We start from the raw sequence: 17,880 nt of genomic DNA, 5'->3' as shown, positions 1-17,880 counted from the left end.
GTCCTGGTGTAGAGAGTGCTCTCTCTCTCTCTCTCTCTCTGTCCTGGTGTAGAGAGTGCTCGCTCTCTCTCTCTCTCTCTCTCTCTCTGTCTCGGTGTAGAGAGTGTTCTCTCTCTCTCTCTCTCTCTGTCCCAGTGTAGAGAGTGCTCTCTCGCGCTCTCTCTCTCTGTCTCAGTGTAGGGAGTGTTCTCTCTCTCTCTCTTCTCTGTCCTGGTTGTAGAGAGTGCTCTCTCTCTCTCTGTCTCCTGGTGTAGAGAGTTCTCTCTCTCTGTCCTGGAGTAGAGAGTGCTCTCTCTCTCTCTCTCTCTCTGTCCTGGTGTAGAGAGTGCTCTCTCTCTCTCTGTCCTGGTGTAGAGAGTGCTCTCTCTCTCTTTCCTGGTGTAGAGAGTGCTCTCTCTCTCTCTCTCTCTCTCTCTCTGTCCTGGTGTAGAGAGTGCTCTCTTTCGCTTTCTCTCTCTGTCCTGGTGTAGAGAGTGCTCTCTCTCTCTCTCTGTCTTGGTGTAGAGAGTGCTCTCTTTCTCTCTCTCTCTCTCTGTCCTGGTGGAGAGAGTGCTCTCTCTCTCTCCCTCTCTGTCCTGGTGGAGAGAGTGCTCTCTCTCTCTCTCTCTCTGTCCTGGTGGAGAGAGTGCTCTCTCTCTCTCTCCTCTCTCTGTCCTGGTGGAGAGAGTGCTCGTGCTCTCTCTCTCTCTCTCTCTCTGTCCTGGTGTAGAGAGTGCTCTCTCTCTCTCTCTCTGTGTCCTGGTGTAGAGTGCTCTCTCTCTGTCTCTCTCTGTGTCCCTGTGTAGAGAGTGTTCTCTCTCTCTCTTTCCTGGTGTAGAGAGTGCTCTCTTTCTCTCTCTCTCTCTCCTCTCTCTCTCTCTCTCTGTCCTGGTGTAGAGAGTGCTCTCTCTCTCTCTGTCCTGGTGTAGAGAGTGCTCTCTCTCTCTCTTTCCTGGTGTAGAGAGTGCTCTCTTTCTCTTTCTCTCTCTCTGTCCTGATGTAGCGAGTGCTCGCTCTCTCTCTCTCTCTCTGTGTCTTGGTGTAGAGAGTGTTCTCTCTCTCTCTCTCTCTCTCTCTCTCTCTGTCCTGGTGTAGAGAGTGCTCGCTCTCTCTCTCTCTCTCTCTCTCTCTGTCTCGGTGCAGAGAGTGTTCTCTCTCTCTCTCTCTCTCTCTGTCCTAGTGTAGAGAGTGCTCTCTCTCTCTGTGTCTGTGTCCCTGTGTAGAGAGTGCTCTCTCGCGCTCTCTCTCTCTGTCTCAGTGTAGGGAGTGTTCTCTCTCTCTCTCTCTGTGTCCTGGTGTAGAGAGTGCTCTCTCTCTCTCTCTCTCTCTCTCTCTCTCTTTCTCTCTGTCCTGGTGTAGAGAGTGCTCTCTCTCTCTCTGTCTCCTGGTGTAGAGAGTGCTCTCTCTCTCTCTGTCCTGGAGTAGAGAGTGCTCTCTCTCTCTCGTCTCGTGTCCCTGGTGTAGAGAGTGCTCTCTCTCTCTCTGTCCTGGTGTAGAGAGTGCTCTCTCTCTCTCTCCTGGTGTAGAGAGTGCTCTCTCTCTCTCTCTCTCTCTTCCTGGTGTAGAGAGTGCTCTCTCTCTCTCTCTCTCTCTCTCTTGGTTTGGAGAGTGCTCTCTCTCTCTCTCTTGTCCTGGTGTAGAGAGTGTTCTCTCTCTCTCTCTGTCCTGGTGTAGAGAGTGCTCTCTCTCTCGTCTTTCTCTGTCCTGGTGTAGAGAGTGCTTGCTCTCTCTCTCTCTCTCTCTCTCTGTCCTGGTGTAGAGAGTGCTCTCTCTCTCTCTCTCACTCTCGCTGTGTCCTGGAGTAGAGAGTGCTCTCTCTCTCTCTCTCTCTCTCTCTCTCTGTCCTGGTGTAGAGTGCTCTCTCTCTCTCCTCTGTCCTGGTGTGGAGAATGCTCTCTCTCTCTCTCTCTCTCTCACTCCTCTGTCCTGGTGTAGAGAGTGCTCTCTCTCACTCTGTCCTGGTATAGAGAGTGCTCTCTCTCTCTCTTGTCCTGGAGTAGAGAGTCCTCTCTCTTCTCTCCTCTCTCTGTCATGGTGTAGAGAGTGCTCTCCTCTCTCTCTCTCTCTCTGTGTCCTGGTGTAGAGAGTGCTCTCTCTCTCTCTCTCTGTCCTGGTGTAGAGAGTGCTCTCTCTCTCTCTCTCTCTCTGTCTCCTGGTGTAGAGAGTTCTCTCTCTCTCTCTCTCTCTCTCTCTCTCTCTCTCTCTGTCCTGGTGTGGAGAATGCTCTCTCTCTCTCACTCTCGCTGAGTCCTGGAGTAGAGAGTGCTCCCTCTCTCTCCCTCTCTCTGTCCTGGTGTAGAGAGTGCTCGCTCTCTCTCCTCTCTCTCTCTCTCTCTGTGTGTCTTGGTGTAGAGAGTGTTCTCTCTCTCTCTGTCCTAGTGTAGAGAGTGCTCTCTCTCTCTCTTTCCCTGGTGTAGAGAGTGCTCTCTCTCTCTCTCTCCTCTCTCTCTCTCTCTCTCCTCTCTCTATCCTGTTTGGAGAGTGCTCTCTCTCTCTTGTCCTGGTGTAGAGAGTGTTCTCTCTCTCTCTCTGTCCTGGTGTAGCGAATGCTCTCTCTCTCTCTCTCACTGTGTCCTGGTGTAGAGAGTTCTCTCTCTCTCTCTCTCTCTTTTTCTGTCCTGGTGTGGAGAATGCTCTCTCTCTCTCTCTCTCTCTCTCTCTCTCTCTCTCTCCCTCTCTCTGTCCTGGTGTAGAGAGTGCTCTTTCTCTCTCTCGCTCTCTCTCTCTCTCTGTCCTGGTGTAGAGAGTGCTCTCCCTCTCTGTGCCCTGGTGTAGAGAGTGCTCTCTCTCTCTGTCCTGGTGTGGAGAATGCTCTCTCTCTCTCTCACTCTCTCTGTCCTGGTGTAGAGAGTGATCTCTCTCTCTCTGTCCTGGTGTAGAGAGTGCTCTCTCTCTCTCTGTCCTGGTGTAGAGAGTGCTCTCTCTCTCTCCCTCTCTGTCCTGGTGTAGAGAGTGCTCGCTCGCTCTCTCTCTGTCCTGGTGTAGAGAGTGCTCTCTCTCTCTCTCTGTCCTGGTGTAGAGGAGTGCTCTCTCTCTCTCTCTCTCTCTCTGTGTGTGCTGGTGTGGAGAATGCTCTCTCTCTCTCTCTCTCTCTCCCTGTCCTGGTGTAGAGAGTGCTCTCTCTCTCTCTCTCTCTCTCTGTCCTGGGTGGAGAGAGTGCTCTCTCTCTCTCTCTCTCTCTCTCTCTCTCTCTGTCCTGGTGGAGAGAGTGCTCTCTCTCTCTCCCTCTCTGTCCTGGTGGAGAGAGTGCTCTCTCTCTGTCTCTCTGTGTCCCTGTGTAGAGAGTGTTCTCTCTCTCTCTCTCTCTCTCTCTCTCTCTGTCCTGGTGTAGAGAGTGTTCTCTTTCTCTCTCTCACTCTCTCTGTCGTGGGTGTAGAGAGTCCTCCCTCTCTCTTTCTCTCTCTCTCTCTCTCTCTGTCTCGGTATAGAGAGTGTTTTCTCTCTCTCTCTCTGTCCTGGTGTAGAGAGTGCTCTCTCTCTCTCTCTCTCTCTCTCTCTCTGTCCTGGTGTAGAGAGTGCGCTCTCTCTCTCTCTCTCTCTCTCTCTCTCTGTCCTGGTGTAGAGAGTGCTCGCTCTCGCGCTCTCTCTCTGTCCTGGTGTAGAGAGTGCTCTCTCTCTCTCTGTCCTGGTGTAGAGTGCTCTCTCTCTCTCTCTCTCTGTCCTGGTGTAGAGAGTGCTCCCTCTCTCTCTCTCTGTCCTGGTGTAGAGAGTGCTCTCTCTCTCTCTCTCTCTCTGTCCTGGTGTAGAGAGTGCTCTCTCTCTCTCTCTCCTCTGTCCTGGTGTAGAGAGTGCTCCCTCTCTCTCTCTCTGTCCTGGTGTAGAGAGTGCTCTCTCTCTCTCTCTCTCTGTCCTGGTGTAGAGAGTGCTCCCTCTCTCTCTCTCTTTCCTGGTGTAGAGAGTGCTCTCTTTCTCTATCTATCCTGGTGTAGAGAGTGCTCTCTCTCTCTCTCTGTCCTGGTGTAGAGAGTGCTCTCTCTCTCTCTCTCTCTCTCTCTCTGTCCTGGTGTAGAGAGTGCTCCCTCTCTCTCTCTCTTTCCTGGTGTAGAGAGTGCTCTCTTTCTCTATCTATCCTGGTGTAGAGAGTGCTCTCTCTCTCTCTGTCCTGGTGTAGAGAGTGCTCTCTCTCTCTCTCTCTCTCTGTCCTAGTGTAGAGAGTGCTCTCTCTCTCTCTCTCTCTCTCTCCCTCTCTCTCTCTGTGACTATGAAAGTCGATCGGCCAGCAGAAAGATCGCAGCTGGAAAAGGAACTGCAATCTCTCTACCGAACCACAGAACGCCTGAACCGAAGAATGAGCTATTCGGCAGCAGAAGGCAACCGCACTGAGATGAATCCACCCAGTCACTACGCTCAGCATCTACTCCTCCCAACGGAAGGACTGTTCCCTCCAACTTAGTTATATTTACACACTTCGTCTTACTTCTAAGCCATATGAATGTAGATGCATGTTTGCGCCATTTCTCCTTACATTTTTAGCAGTTAATAAACTTTCTCCATCTCAACTGAAGAGAGCCTGGTTCATAAGTTCATAAGATCTAGGAGCAGAATTGGGCCATTCGGCCCATCGCATCTGCTCTGCCATTCGATCATGGATGTTCTCATCCTGGCCTTAACTCCACCGTCCTGCCCGTTCTCCATAACTCTTCAACCAATTACCAATTAAAAATCTGTCTAACTCCTCCTTAAATTTACTCACTGTCCCAGCATCCACCGCACTCTGGGGGAAGCGAATTCCACAGAATCAAGACCCTTTGGGAGAAGTAGTTTCTCCTCAAATCTGCTTAAAATTTTCTCCCTCTTATCCTCAGAATCTCGTTCTAGAATGCCCCACATCCGCTCCAACGTCTACGTTAAATTGGCTCCTTTTTAAACATAACTGTTGGGTCTGGATAAAGTATCCAAGGGAAAGGGAATCTTGGTGGATTAAGCCTTTGATGCTACCAGTGGAGGGTGGGTTGAATAAAGACACGGAGCCAGTCATTCCTTCCCCCCCCCCCCCCCCCCCCCCCTCCTGGTTGTGAACAATTCTGGGGGGTGTCCCAGCTGGAAGGGTGACGAATCGAGGGGTCTAGCCTGGATCAACAACCTTTTTGGGCAGCCTCGCCTGAGGCAGCTCATAACATTACATGATGCAGTCCCAAACACGGGGACATGATCAGTCCCCCGCTGGGGGCTGCTGGTGCCCGTGCCTGCAGAGGGGCCGACGCATCACACAAGCTTGCCACCCCCCACATTGATTCTGTCTACACCTCCCGCTGCCTCAGGAAGGCAGACAGCATTATCAGAGACTCCTCCCACCCAGGCATTGCCCTGTTCCAGACCCTTCCATCAGGCAAAGGTACAGAAGTCTGAAGACCCGCACATCCCCGACATAGAACAGTTTCTCTTCCCCACAGCTACCAGACTCCTCAACGACTCCCCCTCGGACTGATCTGTTCCCTGTAAGAACACTATTCACGATGCCCTATGCTGCTCTTGCTCATGTATTTACTCTGTTTTGGCCCCTTGTTCCGCACTGTAACCAATCACTGTTTGTCGATGTTCCATTGTCAATGTTCCCTGTAGATTATTCTTGTGTTTACTGTGTACGTTCCCTCGGCCGCAGAACAGTACTTTTCACTGTACTTCGGCAAATGTGACAATAAATCAAATCAAATCAAAATCAAATCAAATGCACCCACTCAACATGGTCAACATCATTCCTTCTGAAGGGAAGTTCATCAGGTCAGTCGGGTCAAATGGAGGAAGTCACTCTTTGGTGCCAAGGACCCCACTCTCCCCCGCCCCCACCGGTCAGTGGTCAGTGTGGCAGAATTCCGGCTTCTGTCCCAAATTCCAGTGCATCTGCGACTGGGCCCAAATTTGGCCTCCAGAAGGTACAACGATTTCTGGGCCAAAGTCTGAGAATTTCGGGTCATCAATGGGATCGCCCCCCCCCCCCCCCCCCACCCCCGTTCTGGCACGCCACATATTTTTGAAGTGCGGTCCTGAGTCAAACATCTTTCTCCTCTAATTTCGAGTACCTGGGTTCTGAAGTATTGGTACATTCACTCCTACCTCCAACTCCTGCCTCACTAGTTCTCTGTCGATGCCCAAGTCTTCCCTGCGAAAAAAACAGAACAAGAGAAAGGTAACAGCGGGGAAAGCACGCCAGTCCCAGCAGTTCCCCACAACTGTCTGAACAGAGTTACCCAGCGCAGGGACGAGGGAAGCAATTCGTCAGATTGAACTGTACGCCTCCAGATTTCTCCGTCTGTCGGCACACCGCAAAGTCTATTTAAAACAACATGTCGGCGGGACACAATTAAAAAAGCATGGTCAGACTGGATTTAAATATTGAGGTGCTCTTTTAAAATTCATTTACGGGACGTGGGAGTCGCTGGTTAGGCCCAGCATTTATTGCCCATCCCTAGTTTCCCTTCAGAAGGTGGGGGTGAGCTGCCTTCTTGAACCCGCTCCTTGAGGTGTAGGTACACCCACTGTGCTGTCAGGGAGGGAGTCCAGGATGTTGCCCCAGCGCCAGTGAAGGAACAGCCGATATATTTCCAAGTCAGGATGGTGAGTGACTTGGAGGGGAGCCTCCAGGTGGTGGGGTTCCCAGGTATCTGCTGCTCTTGTCCTTCGACATTGGGAGTGGGCGTGGGTTTTGGCAGGGTGCTGTCTAAGGAACCTTGGTGAGTTACTGCGGTGCATCTTGTAGACGGTGCACACGGCTGCCGCTGAGCGTCGGGGGTGGAGGGAGTGAATGTTTGCGGTTAGCGTGTCGATCGAGCGGGGCTGCTTTGTCCTGGTTGGTGTCGAGCTACTTGAGTGTTGTTGGGAGCCGCGCTCGTCCAGGCGAGTGGAGAGTATTCCCTCACACTCCTGACTTGTGCCTTGTAGATGTTGCAACTGGCTTTTTTGGGGGGGGTCAGGAGGTGCTTCCATCGTACAAGAGCAATTGAGATAGCCCACTCATTCAACCCGCAACACTTGCAAAATTAACCAGCTTGCATTTGCATTTAATAATAATTTAATAATCTTTATTGTCACAAGTAGGCTTACATTAACACTGCAATGAAGTTACTATGAAAAGCCCCGAGTCGCCACATTCCGGCGCCTGTTCGGTTACACCGAGGAGAATTTGAAGAGAAAGACAGTTCAAGGCCAGACAAAATAATTTGACGGTAAGGGTCAAAGAATTGTGGCAGTTGTCAAAGTTCTTACCCCGACTCAAATGAGTATCAACTTGCCTTTTAATTTTTTTTTTTTGAAAAATGCAAATCTCGTTACAGAGCGAAGCTGAATTAATAAAGTATTGTTTACCGCTGGACTCCAGCTCTAATAGACAGAACTGTTGGTCATCCTCGCCACAGAAAGCATCGCCCAGGTCCAGCCCACGGCTGCAGATGCTGTTCCCTTGCTGTGCAGTTCCATCTGATCTTCAAGCCTCCCTTTGCAAAACATCCGTTCTGAGGAGCGCGAATCAGGCCCAAGGCAAAGGTTTGTGTCGGGTGAGGAAAGTGGACAAACCTTATCCCTGACGGCACGGTAGCACAGTGGTTAGCACTGTTTCCTCACAGCGCCAGGGACCCGGGTCCGAGTCCCGGGCTTGGGTCGCTGTCCGTGCGGAGTCTGCACGTCCTCCCCCCGTGTGTGCGTGGGTTTCCTCCGGGGCGCTCCGGTTTCCTCACACAGCCCAAAGATGTGCGGGGTCAGGTGGATTGGTCGCACTAAATTGCCCCGTAGTGCCCAGGAGTTAGGTGGGGTTGCGGGGATAGGGTGGAGGTGTGGCCTTAGGTAGGGTGCTCTTTCAGGGCCGTGTAGACCTGGTGGGCTGAATGTCCTCCTGCACTGTAAATTCGATGATACTGTAATACTCTATGATACTTTTAGCACCTTTGATTTGGGTGGGGGGGTGGCGGCGGGCGGCGGCTCAGAAAGTGAAATGGTTGATAGGCGGCTTCAGGTGAATCGCAACCGGTTAAAGAGGGGCCTGAGTCACCTCTTCAACCAAGTGCTTCGTTCCCCCACGCCCTCCCCCATTCTTCTTCGTCTCATGCTTCCCAACTCTCCCCACCCTTTCTCCATACTGAATCGGTATATATCCATTTCCTCCGATGACACAACATTCCTGGATGTCCGTAGCTGCAGAGTGCTGTCGAATGGAAAAAGTTGCCGTTGTAAAACCCGTAAGAGGGGTTCGAGATGATAGATGCTGGGGGCATGCCCCAACCACACACACCCCCCCCCCCCCACCCCACCTCCACCCCCCCCACCCCACGGCCGAAGGCTCTAGAACTAGGGGGAGGGGGGGCGGTCACCGTCTCAGGATATGGGGTCAGCCATTTTGGAATGAGATGGGGGGGGTGGGGGGGGGGGGGGGGGGTGGAGGGGATTTTAAATTCAGAGGGTTGTGTATCTTTACGAATCCCCACCCGCAAGAGAGTTGGCATGCTCAGCCGCTGAGTAGAGTCAACGCCGAGATCAATAGTCGCTAAGGGTGTGAGGATAGGGCTGGATAGCGGAGCCGAGGTAGAGGATCGGCCGTGGTCTGTGATGCACGATCAATTGCACAAAGACTAAGGTTGGGTCAACTGTGGCTTTATTGCAGTCAGATGCGTGGCCTCCTGCTGCAGCTGGCGAAATGGCAGCTAAATGGAGGTCACGCCGGGAGTGCAGGAGGCGAAAGAGGCCGGCATTCTGGCCTTTTGCGTCCCTAGTAGCCCGGCGAAGGATCTTGCTAATGTGGAAGGAGGCGAAGCCCCCCAGCCTGGAGGCCTGGATAAATGATATGGCTGGGTTCATAAAGTTGGAGAGGATTAAGTTCGCCTTGAGAGGGTCTGCGCAGGGGTTCTACAGGCGGTGGCAACCGTTCCTAGACTATCTCGCGGAGCGTTAGAGGAAGGTCGGTCAGCAGCAGCAGCAACCTTTTGGGGGGGGGGGGGGGGGGGGGGGGGACTGCCTGGGAGGTGGCTGGATGAGCAAGAGATAACATGAAGGGTTGTGGAAACTGGCACGTACGGGTGAGGGCCAGTGTACAAAGCTGTGTAAATATATCATTTTGCCATGTATATATCTTGCTCTGCGCGATTTCTCCTTTTATGTATGTTACGGGGGGGGGGGGTTATTGTTTGTAAGGGAGAAAAATTGTGTTAAAAAACTTTAATAAATATATATATTTTTTAAATGGAGGACCCGCATATTTATACTCCTCCTACTGGGCGGAGCCAGCCGGCAGGGGCGCGAACCTGTAGTACAGGTCCTACCTTACATCCCCTAATACAGGTGCACAGTGGTTCACCACATTCACCCCCTGTTAAAAGTGAGTCCGGCGGGGGTGGTGTGGAACTATATACAGTGTTGAACATTATTTACAGTGTCGTAGAAATAACATGAAGAGAGAGAAACAAAAATTTGTCCATTTTGAAGGTCCAGTTAAAGGTTAATCTGTCTGGAGCCTTGACGTTCCGCTGGGAGCGGCGTAACGGTGGCGGCGACGGCAGTGATGGCCTGCTGTTAGATGACTCCGGGGTCGTGCCGAAATCTTCGTCGTCCTCTTGCGTGGGCAGGGGAAGGAGGGATGGGCCTGGTGGGGACAATGATGGAAGCGCCGGGGAAGGGGAGGATGATGCCGGGGCGGGGGAGGAACCTGACGGTGCCAGGTCCCTGAGGGAGACCGTATCTTGGCAGCCTTCGGGGTACGCAACGGAGGCATACTGGGGGTTGGCGTGGAGCAAGAATACCCACCAACGGTTCCGCCTCGTGGAGTCGGACATGCCTACGGAGCAGGACCGGTCCTGGAGCTGCGAGCCAAGTCGGGAGCGTCACCCCGGATGTGGACTTCCTGGGGAAGGTGTTATTCGTAGCGGGGCACAATAGTGACCAGATGGAGTGTAGAGCGTCAGGGAGGACCTCCTGCCAGCGAGAGGCTGGGAGGTTCCTGGACCATAGGGCCAGCTGGACGGCCCTCCAAACCGCCCGTTCTCCCTTTCTACCTGCCCGTTTCCCCGGGGGTTGTAGTTGGTCGTTCTGCTGGAGGCGATACCCCTGCTGAGCAGGAACTGACGCAGCTCATCACTCATGAAGGAGGATCCCCTGTCACTGTGGATGTAGGCGGGGAAGCCAAACAGAGCAAAGATTGTGTTGAGGGCCTTGATGACGGTGGCAGACGTCATATCGGGGCATGGGATGGCGAAGGGGAATCTGGAGTACTCATCAACCACACTGAGAATATACATGTTACGGTCGGTGGAGGGGAGGGGCCCTTTGAAATCCACGCTCAAAGGGGCGGGAGGCCTTCACCAGGCGCGCACGGTCAAGCCAGTAGAAGTGCGGCTTGCACTCTGCACAGACCTGGCAGTCCCTGGTGACTGTCCGTACCTCCTCGACGGAGTAGGTCAGGTTCCGAGCCTTGATGAGATGGTACAGTCGTGTGACCCCCGGGTAACAAAGGCCGTCGTGTAGGGCCCGGAGTTGATCTACTTGTGCATTGGCACATGTACCTCGGGAGAGGGCGTCTGGGGGCTCGTTGAGCTTGCCGGGGCGATACAAACCGCTGCGTGTTGTTGAACATGAAGGCTACCGACCGTTGGTCAGTGGGGAGAGTGAATCGCCTGCCGGCCAGGTAATGCCTCCAATGCCGCACCGCTTCAACGATAGCTTGGGCCTCCTTTTCGACGGATGAGTGTCGAATTTCAGAGGCATGAAGGGTGCGGGAAAAGAATGCCACGGGTCTGCCCGCCTGGTTTAGATGGCGGCAAGGGCGACGTCTGATGCATCGCTTTCTACTTGAAAGGGCAGTGACTCGTCTACTGCGTGCATCCCTGCCTTGGCGATATCGGCTCTGATACGGGCGAAGGCCTGTTGTGCCTCGGCCGTCAGGGGGAACTGGGTGGACTGTATGAGTGGGCGGGCTTTGTCCGCATAGTTTGGGACCCACTGAGCGTAGTACGAAAAGAACCCCAGGCAGCGTTTGAGGGCCTTGGGGCAGTGGGGGAGGGGAAGCTCCATGAGGGGGCGCATGCGGTTGGGATCGGGCCCCAGAACTCCATTCTGGACCACATAGCCAAGCGGGTCTTGCTGAACACACACTTCTCCTTGTTGTAGGTGAGGTTGAGGAGAGTGGCGGTGCGGAGAAATTTAGCGAGGTTGGCATCGTGGTCCTGCTGATCATGGCCGCAGATGGTGACATTGTCTAGGTACGGGAACGTGGCCCGCAAACTGTACCGTTCGACCATTTGGTCCATCTCCCTTTGGAAGACCGAGAGCCCATTAGTGACGCCAAGGGGAACCCGAAGAAAATGGTAGAGGCGACCTTCCGCCTCGAAGGCAGTGTATGGGCGGTCGGATTTACGGATGGGGAGCTGGTGGTAGGCAGATTTCAGGTCAATTGTTGAGAAGACCTGGTACTGCGCAATCTGATTGACCATATCAGATATGTGTGGGAGGGGGTACGCGTCGAGCTGCGTGTACCGATTGATGGTCTGGCTGTAGTCCACGACCATCCTGTGTTTCTCCCCAGTTTTAACGACTACCACTTGCGCTCTCCAGGGGCTGTTGCTGGCCTTGATGACACCCTCCCGAAGCAGCCGCTGGACCTCGGACCTGATGAAGGTCTTGTCCTGGGTGCTGTACCGTCTGCTCCTGGTGGCGACGGGCTTGCAATCCGGGGTTAGATTGGCAAAGAGGGAGGGGGGGTCGACCTTTAGGGTCGTGAGGCCGCACACAGTGAGGGGTGGAAGGGGCCCGCCGAATTTGAGGGTGAGGCTCTGGAGATTGCACAGAAAATCCAGGCCGAGCAATAGTGCAGCGCAGAGGTTAGGAAGGATGTAGAGGACTTCCGGTTGCGGTGATGCCTAGCTACCCGCACGTTTCGGCGGCTCCAGCTCCGACGGACCTTCGGGCTCTTTTAAGAGCCCCAACGGGGAATTTTTCGACGACGTAACCCGGTGTGGGGTGTGTAAGAAGGGAGTCTCCCCCCCCCAATGAAGGAGGAAAAAACCGGCGGTGGCGGCTGCAGCGCGAGGCATCGTCGACCAAAGGGTCAGAAAGAGAGAAGCACAAGATGGCGGCGGAGAAAGCGCAGGTGACATGGGGGCCGGAGCAGGATGAAATTGTGAGACGGTGTGTGGAGCTGCTGAAGAGAGAGATGCTGACCCCGATGCTACAGGCAATTGAGGGGCTCAAGGAGACACTAAAGACCCAGGAGACAGAGCTCCGCGTGGTGGAGCAGAAGGTGACAGATATTGAGGACGAGATCCTGGGCCTGGCGGTTAAGACACAGACGCACGAGGCACTTCATAAAAAGTGTACTGAAAGGATCGAGGCCCTAGAAAACGGAGCGCGAAGGAAGAACCTTCGGATACTGGGTCTCCCTGAGGGTGTGGAAGGAGTGGACTGTGGAGCGTACGCAAGTACGATGCTGAGCTCACTGATGGGTGCTGAGGCCCCTGCGGGCCCCTTGGAGGTGGAGTGGGCAAATCGGATTCCGGCAAGACCAAAAGCGGGAGAACCACCCAGGGCGATAATTGTGCGATTTTACCGCCTTAAGGATAGAGATGAGGTCCTGAGATGGGCTAAAAAGGTGCGGAGTAGCAGATGGGAGATTGCAGTGGTACGGGTATACCAGGATTGGAGTGCGGAGGTGGCGAGAAGGAGGGCGAGCTTCAACCGAGCCAAAGAGGTGTTGCATAAAAGGAAGGTGAAGTTCGGGGTGCTGCAGCCGGCAAGACTATGGGTCACGTATCAGGAGAGACACCATTATTTCGAGACGGCGGAGGAAGCATGGACCTTCATCAAAGAAAAGAAATTGGATCGGAACTGAGGGACTGATGTGCAGGAAATGTTACTGTTAATGTTATGGTTGAAGTTAATTGAGAAGTAAATTGGGAAGGGGGGAGACATTGGGGAAATGTGGGCGCCGGTGAGGGGGAAAGACGGGACATAGTTGGAGAATGGGGAAGGGGAGGGGGAGGGGAAAGGGAGCTGCGCCATAAGAGGCGGGTCAGGTAAAGGGATGTTCCCGCGCCAGAAAGAATAAGGCGGGAAGACAGGCGCAAGGCGGATGGGAGTTCCCCACACGGGAGGGTCGAGGAGTGAGTAGGAGTAGCCGGGGTCAGTTGAAGTCAGCTGACTTACGGAAGTAATATGGGGGGAGCAATCATGCTAGAAAGAGATCTAGCGGGGGGGGGGACAACTGGGTTGCTGCTGCGGAAATCAAAAAGGAAATGGCTAAAGAGTGGGTGGGCGGGGATGGTGTGCGACGCTGGGGGAGCGAGTGGGAGCGCGGAGGCGGGATATGGGACTGGCCTAGAGAAGGTAATGGCTAGTCGACACGGGAGGGGGGCAGGTAGCCCCCTAGTGAGGCTGATCACGTGGAACGTGAGAGGCCTGAACGGACCGATTAAAAAGGGCCCGAGTGCTCGCGCATTTGAAAGGACTAAGGGCAGACGTGGCTATGCTCCAAGAGACGCACCTAAAGGTGGCGGACCAAGTTAGGTTAAGGAAAGGATGGGTGGGACAGGTGTTCCACTCAGGACTGGACGCAAAGAATAGAGGGGTGGCCATTTTGGTGGGGAAACGGGAAGCATTTGAAGCAAAGAACATCGTAGCAGATAGTGGAGGTAGATATGTAATGGTGAGTGGCAGGCTGGAGGGAATGGAGGTCGTGTTGGTTAATGTGTATGCCCAAACTGGGACGATGCGGGATTTATGAGACGGATGCTGGGGCGTATACCGGACCGGGAGGTAGGAAACTTGAGTTTAGGAGGGGACTTTAATACGGTGCTGGACCCGGGGCTAGATAGATCCAGCTCAAGGACCGGAAGAAGGCCGGCAGCGGCCAAGGTACTTAAGGAGTTTATGGACCAAATGGGGGGGAGTGGATCCATGGCGATTTCTTAGACCTAGGGCTAGGGAGTTTTCCTTCTTCTCCCATGTCCATAAAGTGTACTCCCGGATAGATTTTTTTGTTTTGGGAAGGTCGTTGATCTCTAGGGTGGAAGAAGCTGAGTACTCAGCCATAGCGGTTTCGGATCATGCCCCACATTGGGTGGACCTGGAATTAGGAGAGGAAAGGGAGCAGAGAACACTCTGGCGATTAGAAGTGGGACTGATGGCGGATGAGGGAGTGTGTGCAAGAGTGCGGGGGTGTACTGAGATACCTGGAGGTCAATGACGACGGCGAGGTCCCTGTGGGAGTGGTATGGGAAGCACTAAAAGCGGTGGTCAGAGGAGAGCTGATCTCCATTGGGGCCCCACAAAAGGAAAACAGAGGCCAAGGAAAGGGAAAGATTACTGGGGGAGAGTTTAAGGGTGGATAGGGAATTTGCAGAGACCCCGGAGGAGGAATTTTACAGGGAGAGGAGACGACTCCAGACGGAGTTTGACCTTCTGACCACCAGAAAGGCGGAGGTACTGTGGAGGAAGGCACAGGGGAGGAGGTATGAATATGGGGAAAAGGCTAGTCGCCTGTTGGCTCATCAATTGCGAAAGAGGGCAGCAGCGAGGGAGATAGGAGGAATTAGAGACGAAAGGGGAGACACGGTGCGAAGGGCAGGAAAGATAAATGAGGTGTTCAAGACCTTCTAGGAGGAACTGTATAGGTCTCAACCCCCAGAGGGAGAGGAGGGGATGCGGCAGTTCCTGGACCAATTGAGGTTCCCGAAAGTGGAGGAGCAGGAGGTAGTAGGCCTGGGGGCACCGATTGGGGTGGACGAGGTTATTAAGGGACTGGGAAGCATGCAAGCAGGGAAGGCCCCGGGACCAGACGGGTTCCCGGTGGAATATTACAGAAAATATGTGGACTTGTTGGCCCCGTTGATGGTGAGGACGTTCAATGAGGCCAGGGAAGGGGGGACTCTACCCCCGACGATGTCGGAGGCAACGATATCGTTAATTTTGAAGAGGGATAAAGATCCGTTGCAGTGCGGGTCCAAGAGACCCATTTCATTATTGAACGTGGACGCCAAATTGTTGGCAAAGGTACTGGCATCGAGGATAGAGGACTGTGTCCCGGGGGTGGTGCACGAAGACCAGACAGGGTTCGTAAAAGGGAGACAACTGAATGTTAACGTGCGACGACTATTAGGGGTGATAATGATGCCCCCAGTGGAGGGGGAGGCAGAGATAGTGGCGGCAATGGACGCAGAGAAGGCATTTGATAGGGTGGAGTGGGAGTATTTATGAGAAGTGTTAAGGAGGTTTGGGTTTGGGAACGGGTTTATTAGCTGGGTTAGACTTCTTTATGGGGCTCCAACGGCAAGCGTAGTTACAGGTCGACATAGATCGGAGTATTTCCGACTATATAGGGGAACAAGACAGGGATGCCCGCTGTCTCCATTGTTGTTCGCGTTGGCAATTGAACCTCTGGCCATGGCGTTGAGAGACTCCAGGAAATGGAGAGGGGTGATTAGAGGGGGAGAAGAACACCGAGTCTCGTTATACGTGAATGACCTATTGTTATAAGTGTCGGACCCAGCGGGGGGGTTGATAGAGGTTATGCGAATTTCGAGGGGGTTCGGGGATTTCTCGGGGTATAGGCTAAACATGGGGAAGAGTGAATTATTTGTGATACATCCAGGCACCCGAGTAGAGAGATAGAAGGCTTGCCTCTAAGGAAAGTGGAAAGAAACTTCCGATACCTGGGGATTCAGATCGCTAGGAGCTGGGGAACCTTGCACAGACTTAATCTGACACGGCTGGTAGAACAAATGGAGGAGGACTTCAAGAGGTGGGACATGCAGCCTTTATCGCTGGCGGGCAGGGTGCAAGCAATTAAGATGATGGTCCTCCCGAGGTTCTTATTTGTATTTCAATGTCTCCCTATACTAATCACCAAGACCTTTTTTAACAAAATAGACAGGAGCATCACGAGCTTCGTGTGGGCAGGGAAAGTTCCGAGAGTAAGGAGGGGGTTCCTTCAGCGTAGTAGGGACAGAGGAGGATTGGCACTACCGAACTTGGGCGATTACTATTGGGCCGCCAATGTGGCAATGATACGTGAATGGATGATGGAGGGTGAGGGAGCGGCGTGGAAAAGACTGGAGAGAAAGTCCTGTAAAGGGACGAGTTTAGAGGCGCTGGTGACGGCGCCGCTACCGATCTCACCTAAAAAGTTTACCACGAACCCGGTGGTGGCGGCAACATTGAATATCTGGGGACAGTGGAGGCGACAGAGAGGGGTGCGGGGAGCCCTGGTGGGGTCCCCAATCAGGAACAACCATAGGTTCGCCCCAGGAAGAATGGATGGAGGATTTCAGAGCTGGTACCAGTTGGGAATTAGGAGGGTGGGAAATTTATTTATAGATGGGACTTTTGCGAGCTTGGGAGCATTGGAGGAAAAGTATAAGTTGCCCCGGGGAAATTTCTTGAGATATATGCAGGTGAGGGCGTTTACTAGACAACAGGTGAGGGAATTTCCGTTGCTCCCGACACAGGGGATACAGGACAGGGTGCTTTCAGGGGTGTGGGTCGGAGAGGGCAAGGTGTCAGAGATTTACCGAGAGATGAGGGAAGAGGGGGAGGAGTCGGTGGGCGAACTAAAAGGAAAGTGGGAAGAAGAACTAGGGGAGGAGATAGAGGAGGGTATGTGGGCTGATGCCCTAAGCAGGGTAAATTCCTCTTCCTCATGCGCCAGGCTTAGCCTGATTCAATTTAAGGCGCTACATAGAGCACACATAACGGGGGCAAGATTGAGCAGGTTCTTTGGAGTGGAGGACAAATGTGGGAGGTGTGGCGGGAGCCCGGCAAACCACGCACATATGTTTTGGGCGTGCCCGGCACTGGAAGGGTATTGGAATGAAGTGACGGGAGTGATTTCGCAGGTGGTGAAGGCCCGGGTCAAACCAGGCTGGGGGTTAGCTCTATTTGGAGTTGCGGAAGAGCCGGGAGTGCAGGAGGCGAAAGAGGCCGACGTTGTGGCCTTTGCGTCCCTAGTAGCCCGGCGCAGGATCCTACTCATGTGGAAGGAGGCGAAACCCCCCCGGACTGGAGGCCTGGGTAAATGATATGGCGGGGTTCATTAAACTGGAGCAGATAAAGTTTGCCCTGAGAGGATCGGCTCAAGGGTTCACCAGGCGGTGGCAGCCATTTCTCGACTACCTAGGGGAACGTTAGAGGGAAGACGGATGACCAGCAGCAGCAACCCAGGGGGAAGGGGGGGAGGGGGGAGGGGGGGGGGGGGGGGGGTTGGGGGTTTTAGTTTAGTTTAGGTCAAAGATAATGGGGTTTTGTTACTTGTGTATTGTTAAAAATGTCTGTATTGTGATTGTTGCGTTTGCTTTGTAAGAGGGGGAAAATTGTTGTTTGGGAAAAAAATTTCAATAAAATATATATTTTTTTAAAAAGGAAGGACGTAGAGGCGAAAGCCGCTGAACTCTACGCCCTGGACTGTGAGAGTGAATGTGCAGAACCCTCGGATCGGGACAGAGAGGGACCCGGAGGCCAGGGAGATCCGCTGGTTGGCGGGGTGGACCGCGAGGGAGCAGCGCCTTACCGTATCCGGGTGTATGAAGCTTTCGGTGCTCCCTGAGTCCAGCAGGCACGAGGTCACGTGTCCGTTGATTTTCACCGTTGTCGAAGCGGTGGCCAGGTTGTGTGGACGAGACTGGTCCCGCGTCATCGAGGCGAGCTGCGGGTGATCATCACTGGTTTCAGACGAAGAACGTTGGGGGCCCAGGTCGTGGAAGGTCGTTGGCGTCCATTCCCTGTGGGGAAGGCAAGATGGCGGCGGCTGGAGATCCTGCAGGGAACAAAATGGCGGCACCCATGGGGCGCATGTTGGTGGAGCAGGACAAGATGGCAGCGCCCATGGGCCGCACGTGAACTGAGGGGGAGAAGATGGCGGCGCCCACTGGCCACGCGTGGTCCATGGGGGTGAAGAGAGCGGCGCCCATTGTGCGTTTGGCAGGGGGGAGGGGGCGA

At 53.8% G+C, this 17,880-nt stretch overlaps 1 protein-coding gene across 1 annotated transcript in view; it reads right to left on the bottom strand.

The window, feature by feature from the left end:
• LOC140399980 (uncharacterized) overlaps window positions 1-17,880 on the bottom strand; it is a 183,638-nt gene that overhangs the window by 153,586 nt on the left and 12,172 nt on the right. Inside the window, exon 3 of the mRNA XM_072489481.1 lies at window positions 6,034-6,079. Within this exon, the coding sequence (XP_072345582.1) occupies window positions 6,034-6,079 (46 nt within the window). The remainder of the gene's footprint in view (window positions 1-6,033; window positions 6,080-17,880) is intronic.

This window comes from Scyliorhinus torazame, chromosome 24, assembly GCF_047496885.1.
Source record: "Scyliorhinus torazame isolate Kashiwa2021f chromosome 24, sScyTor2.1, whole genome shotgun sequence".
In the NCBI taxonomy this organism is placed as follows: domain Eukaryota; kingdom Metazoa; phylum Chordata; class Chondrichthyes; order Carcharhiniformes; family Scyliorhinidae; genus Scyliorhinus; species Scyliorhinus torazame.
The sequence above is the reverse complement of the archived record's forward strand: the minus strand, read 5'-3'. Positions and strand labels throughout refer to the sequence as shown.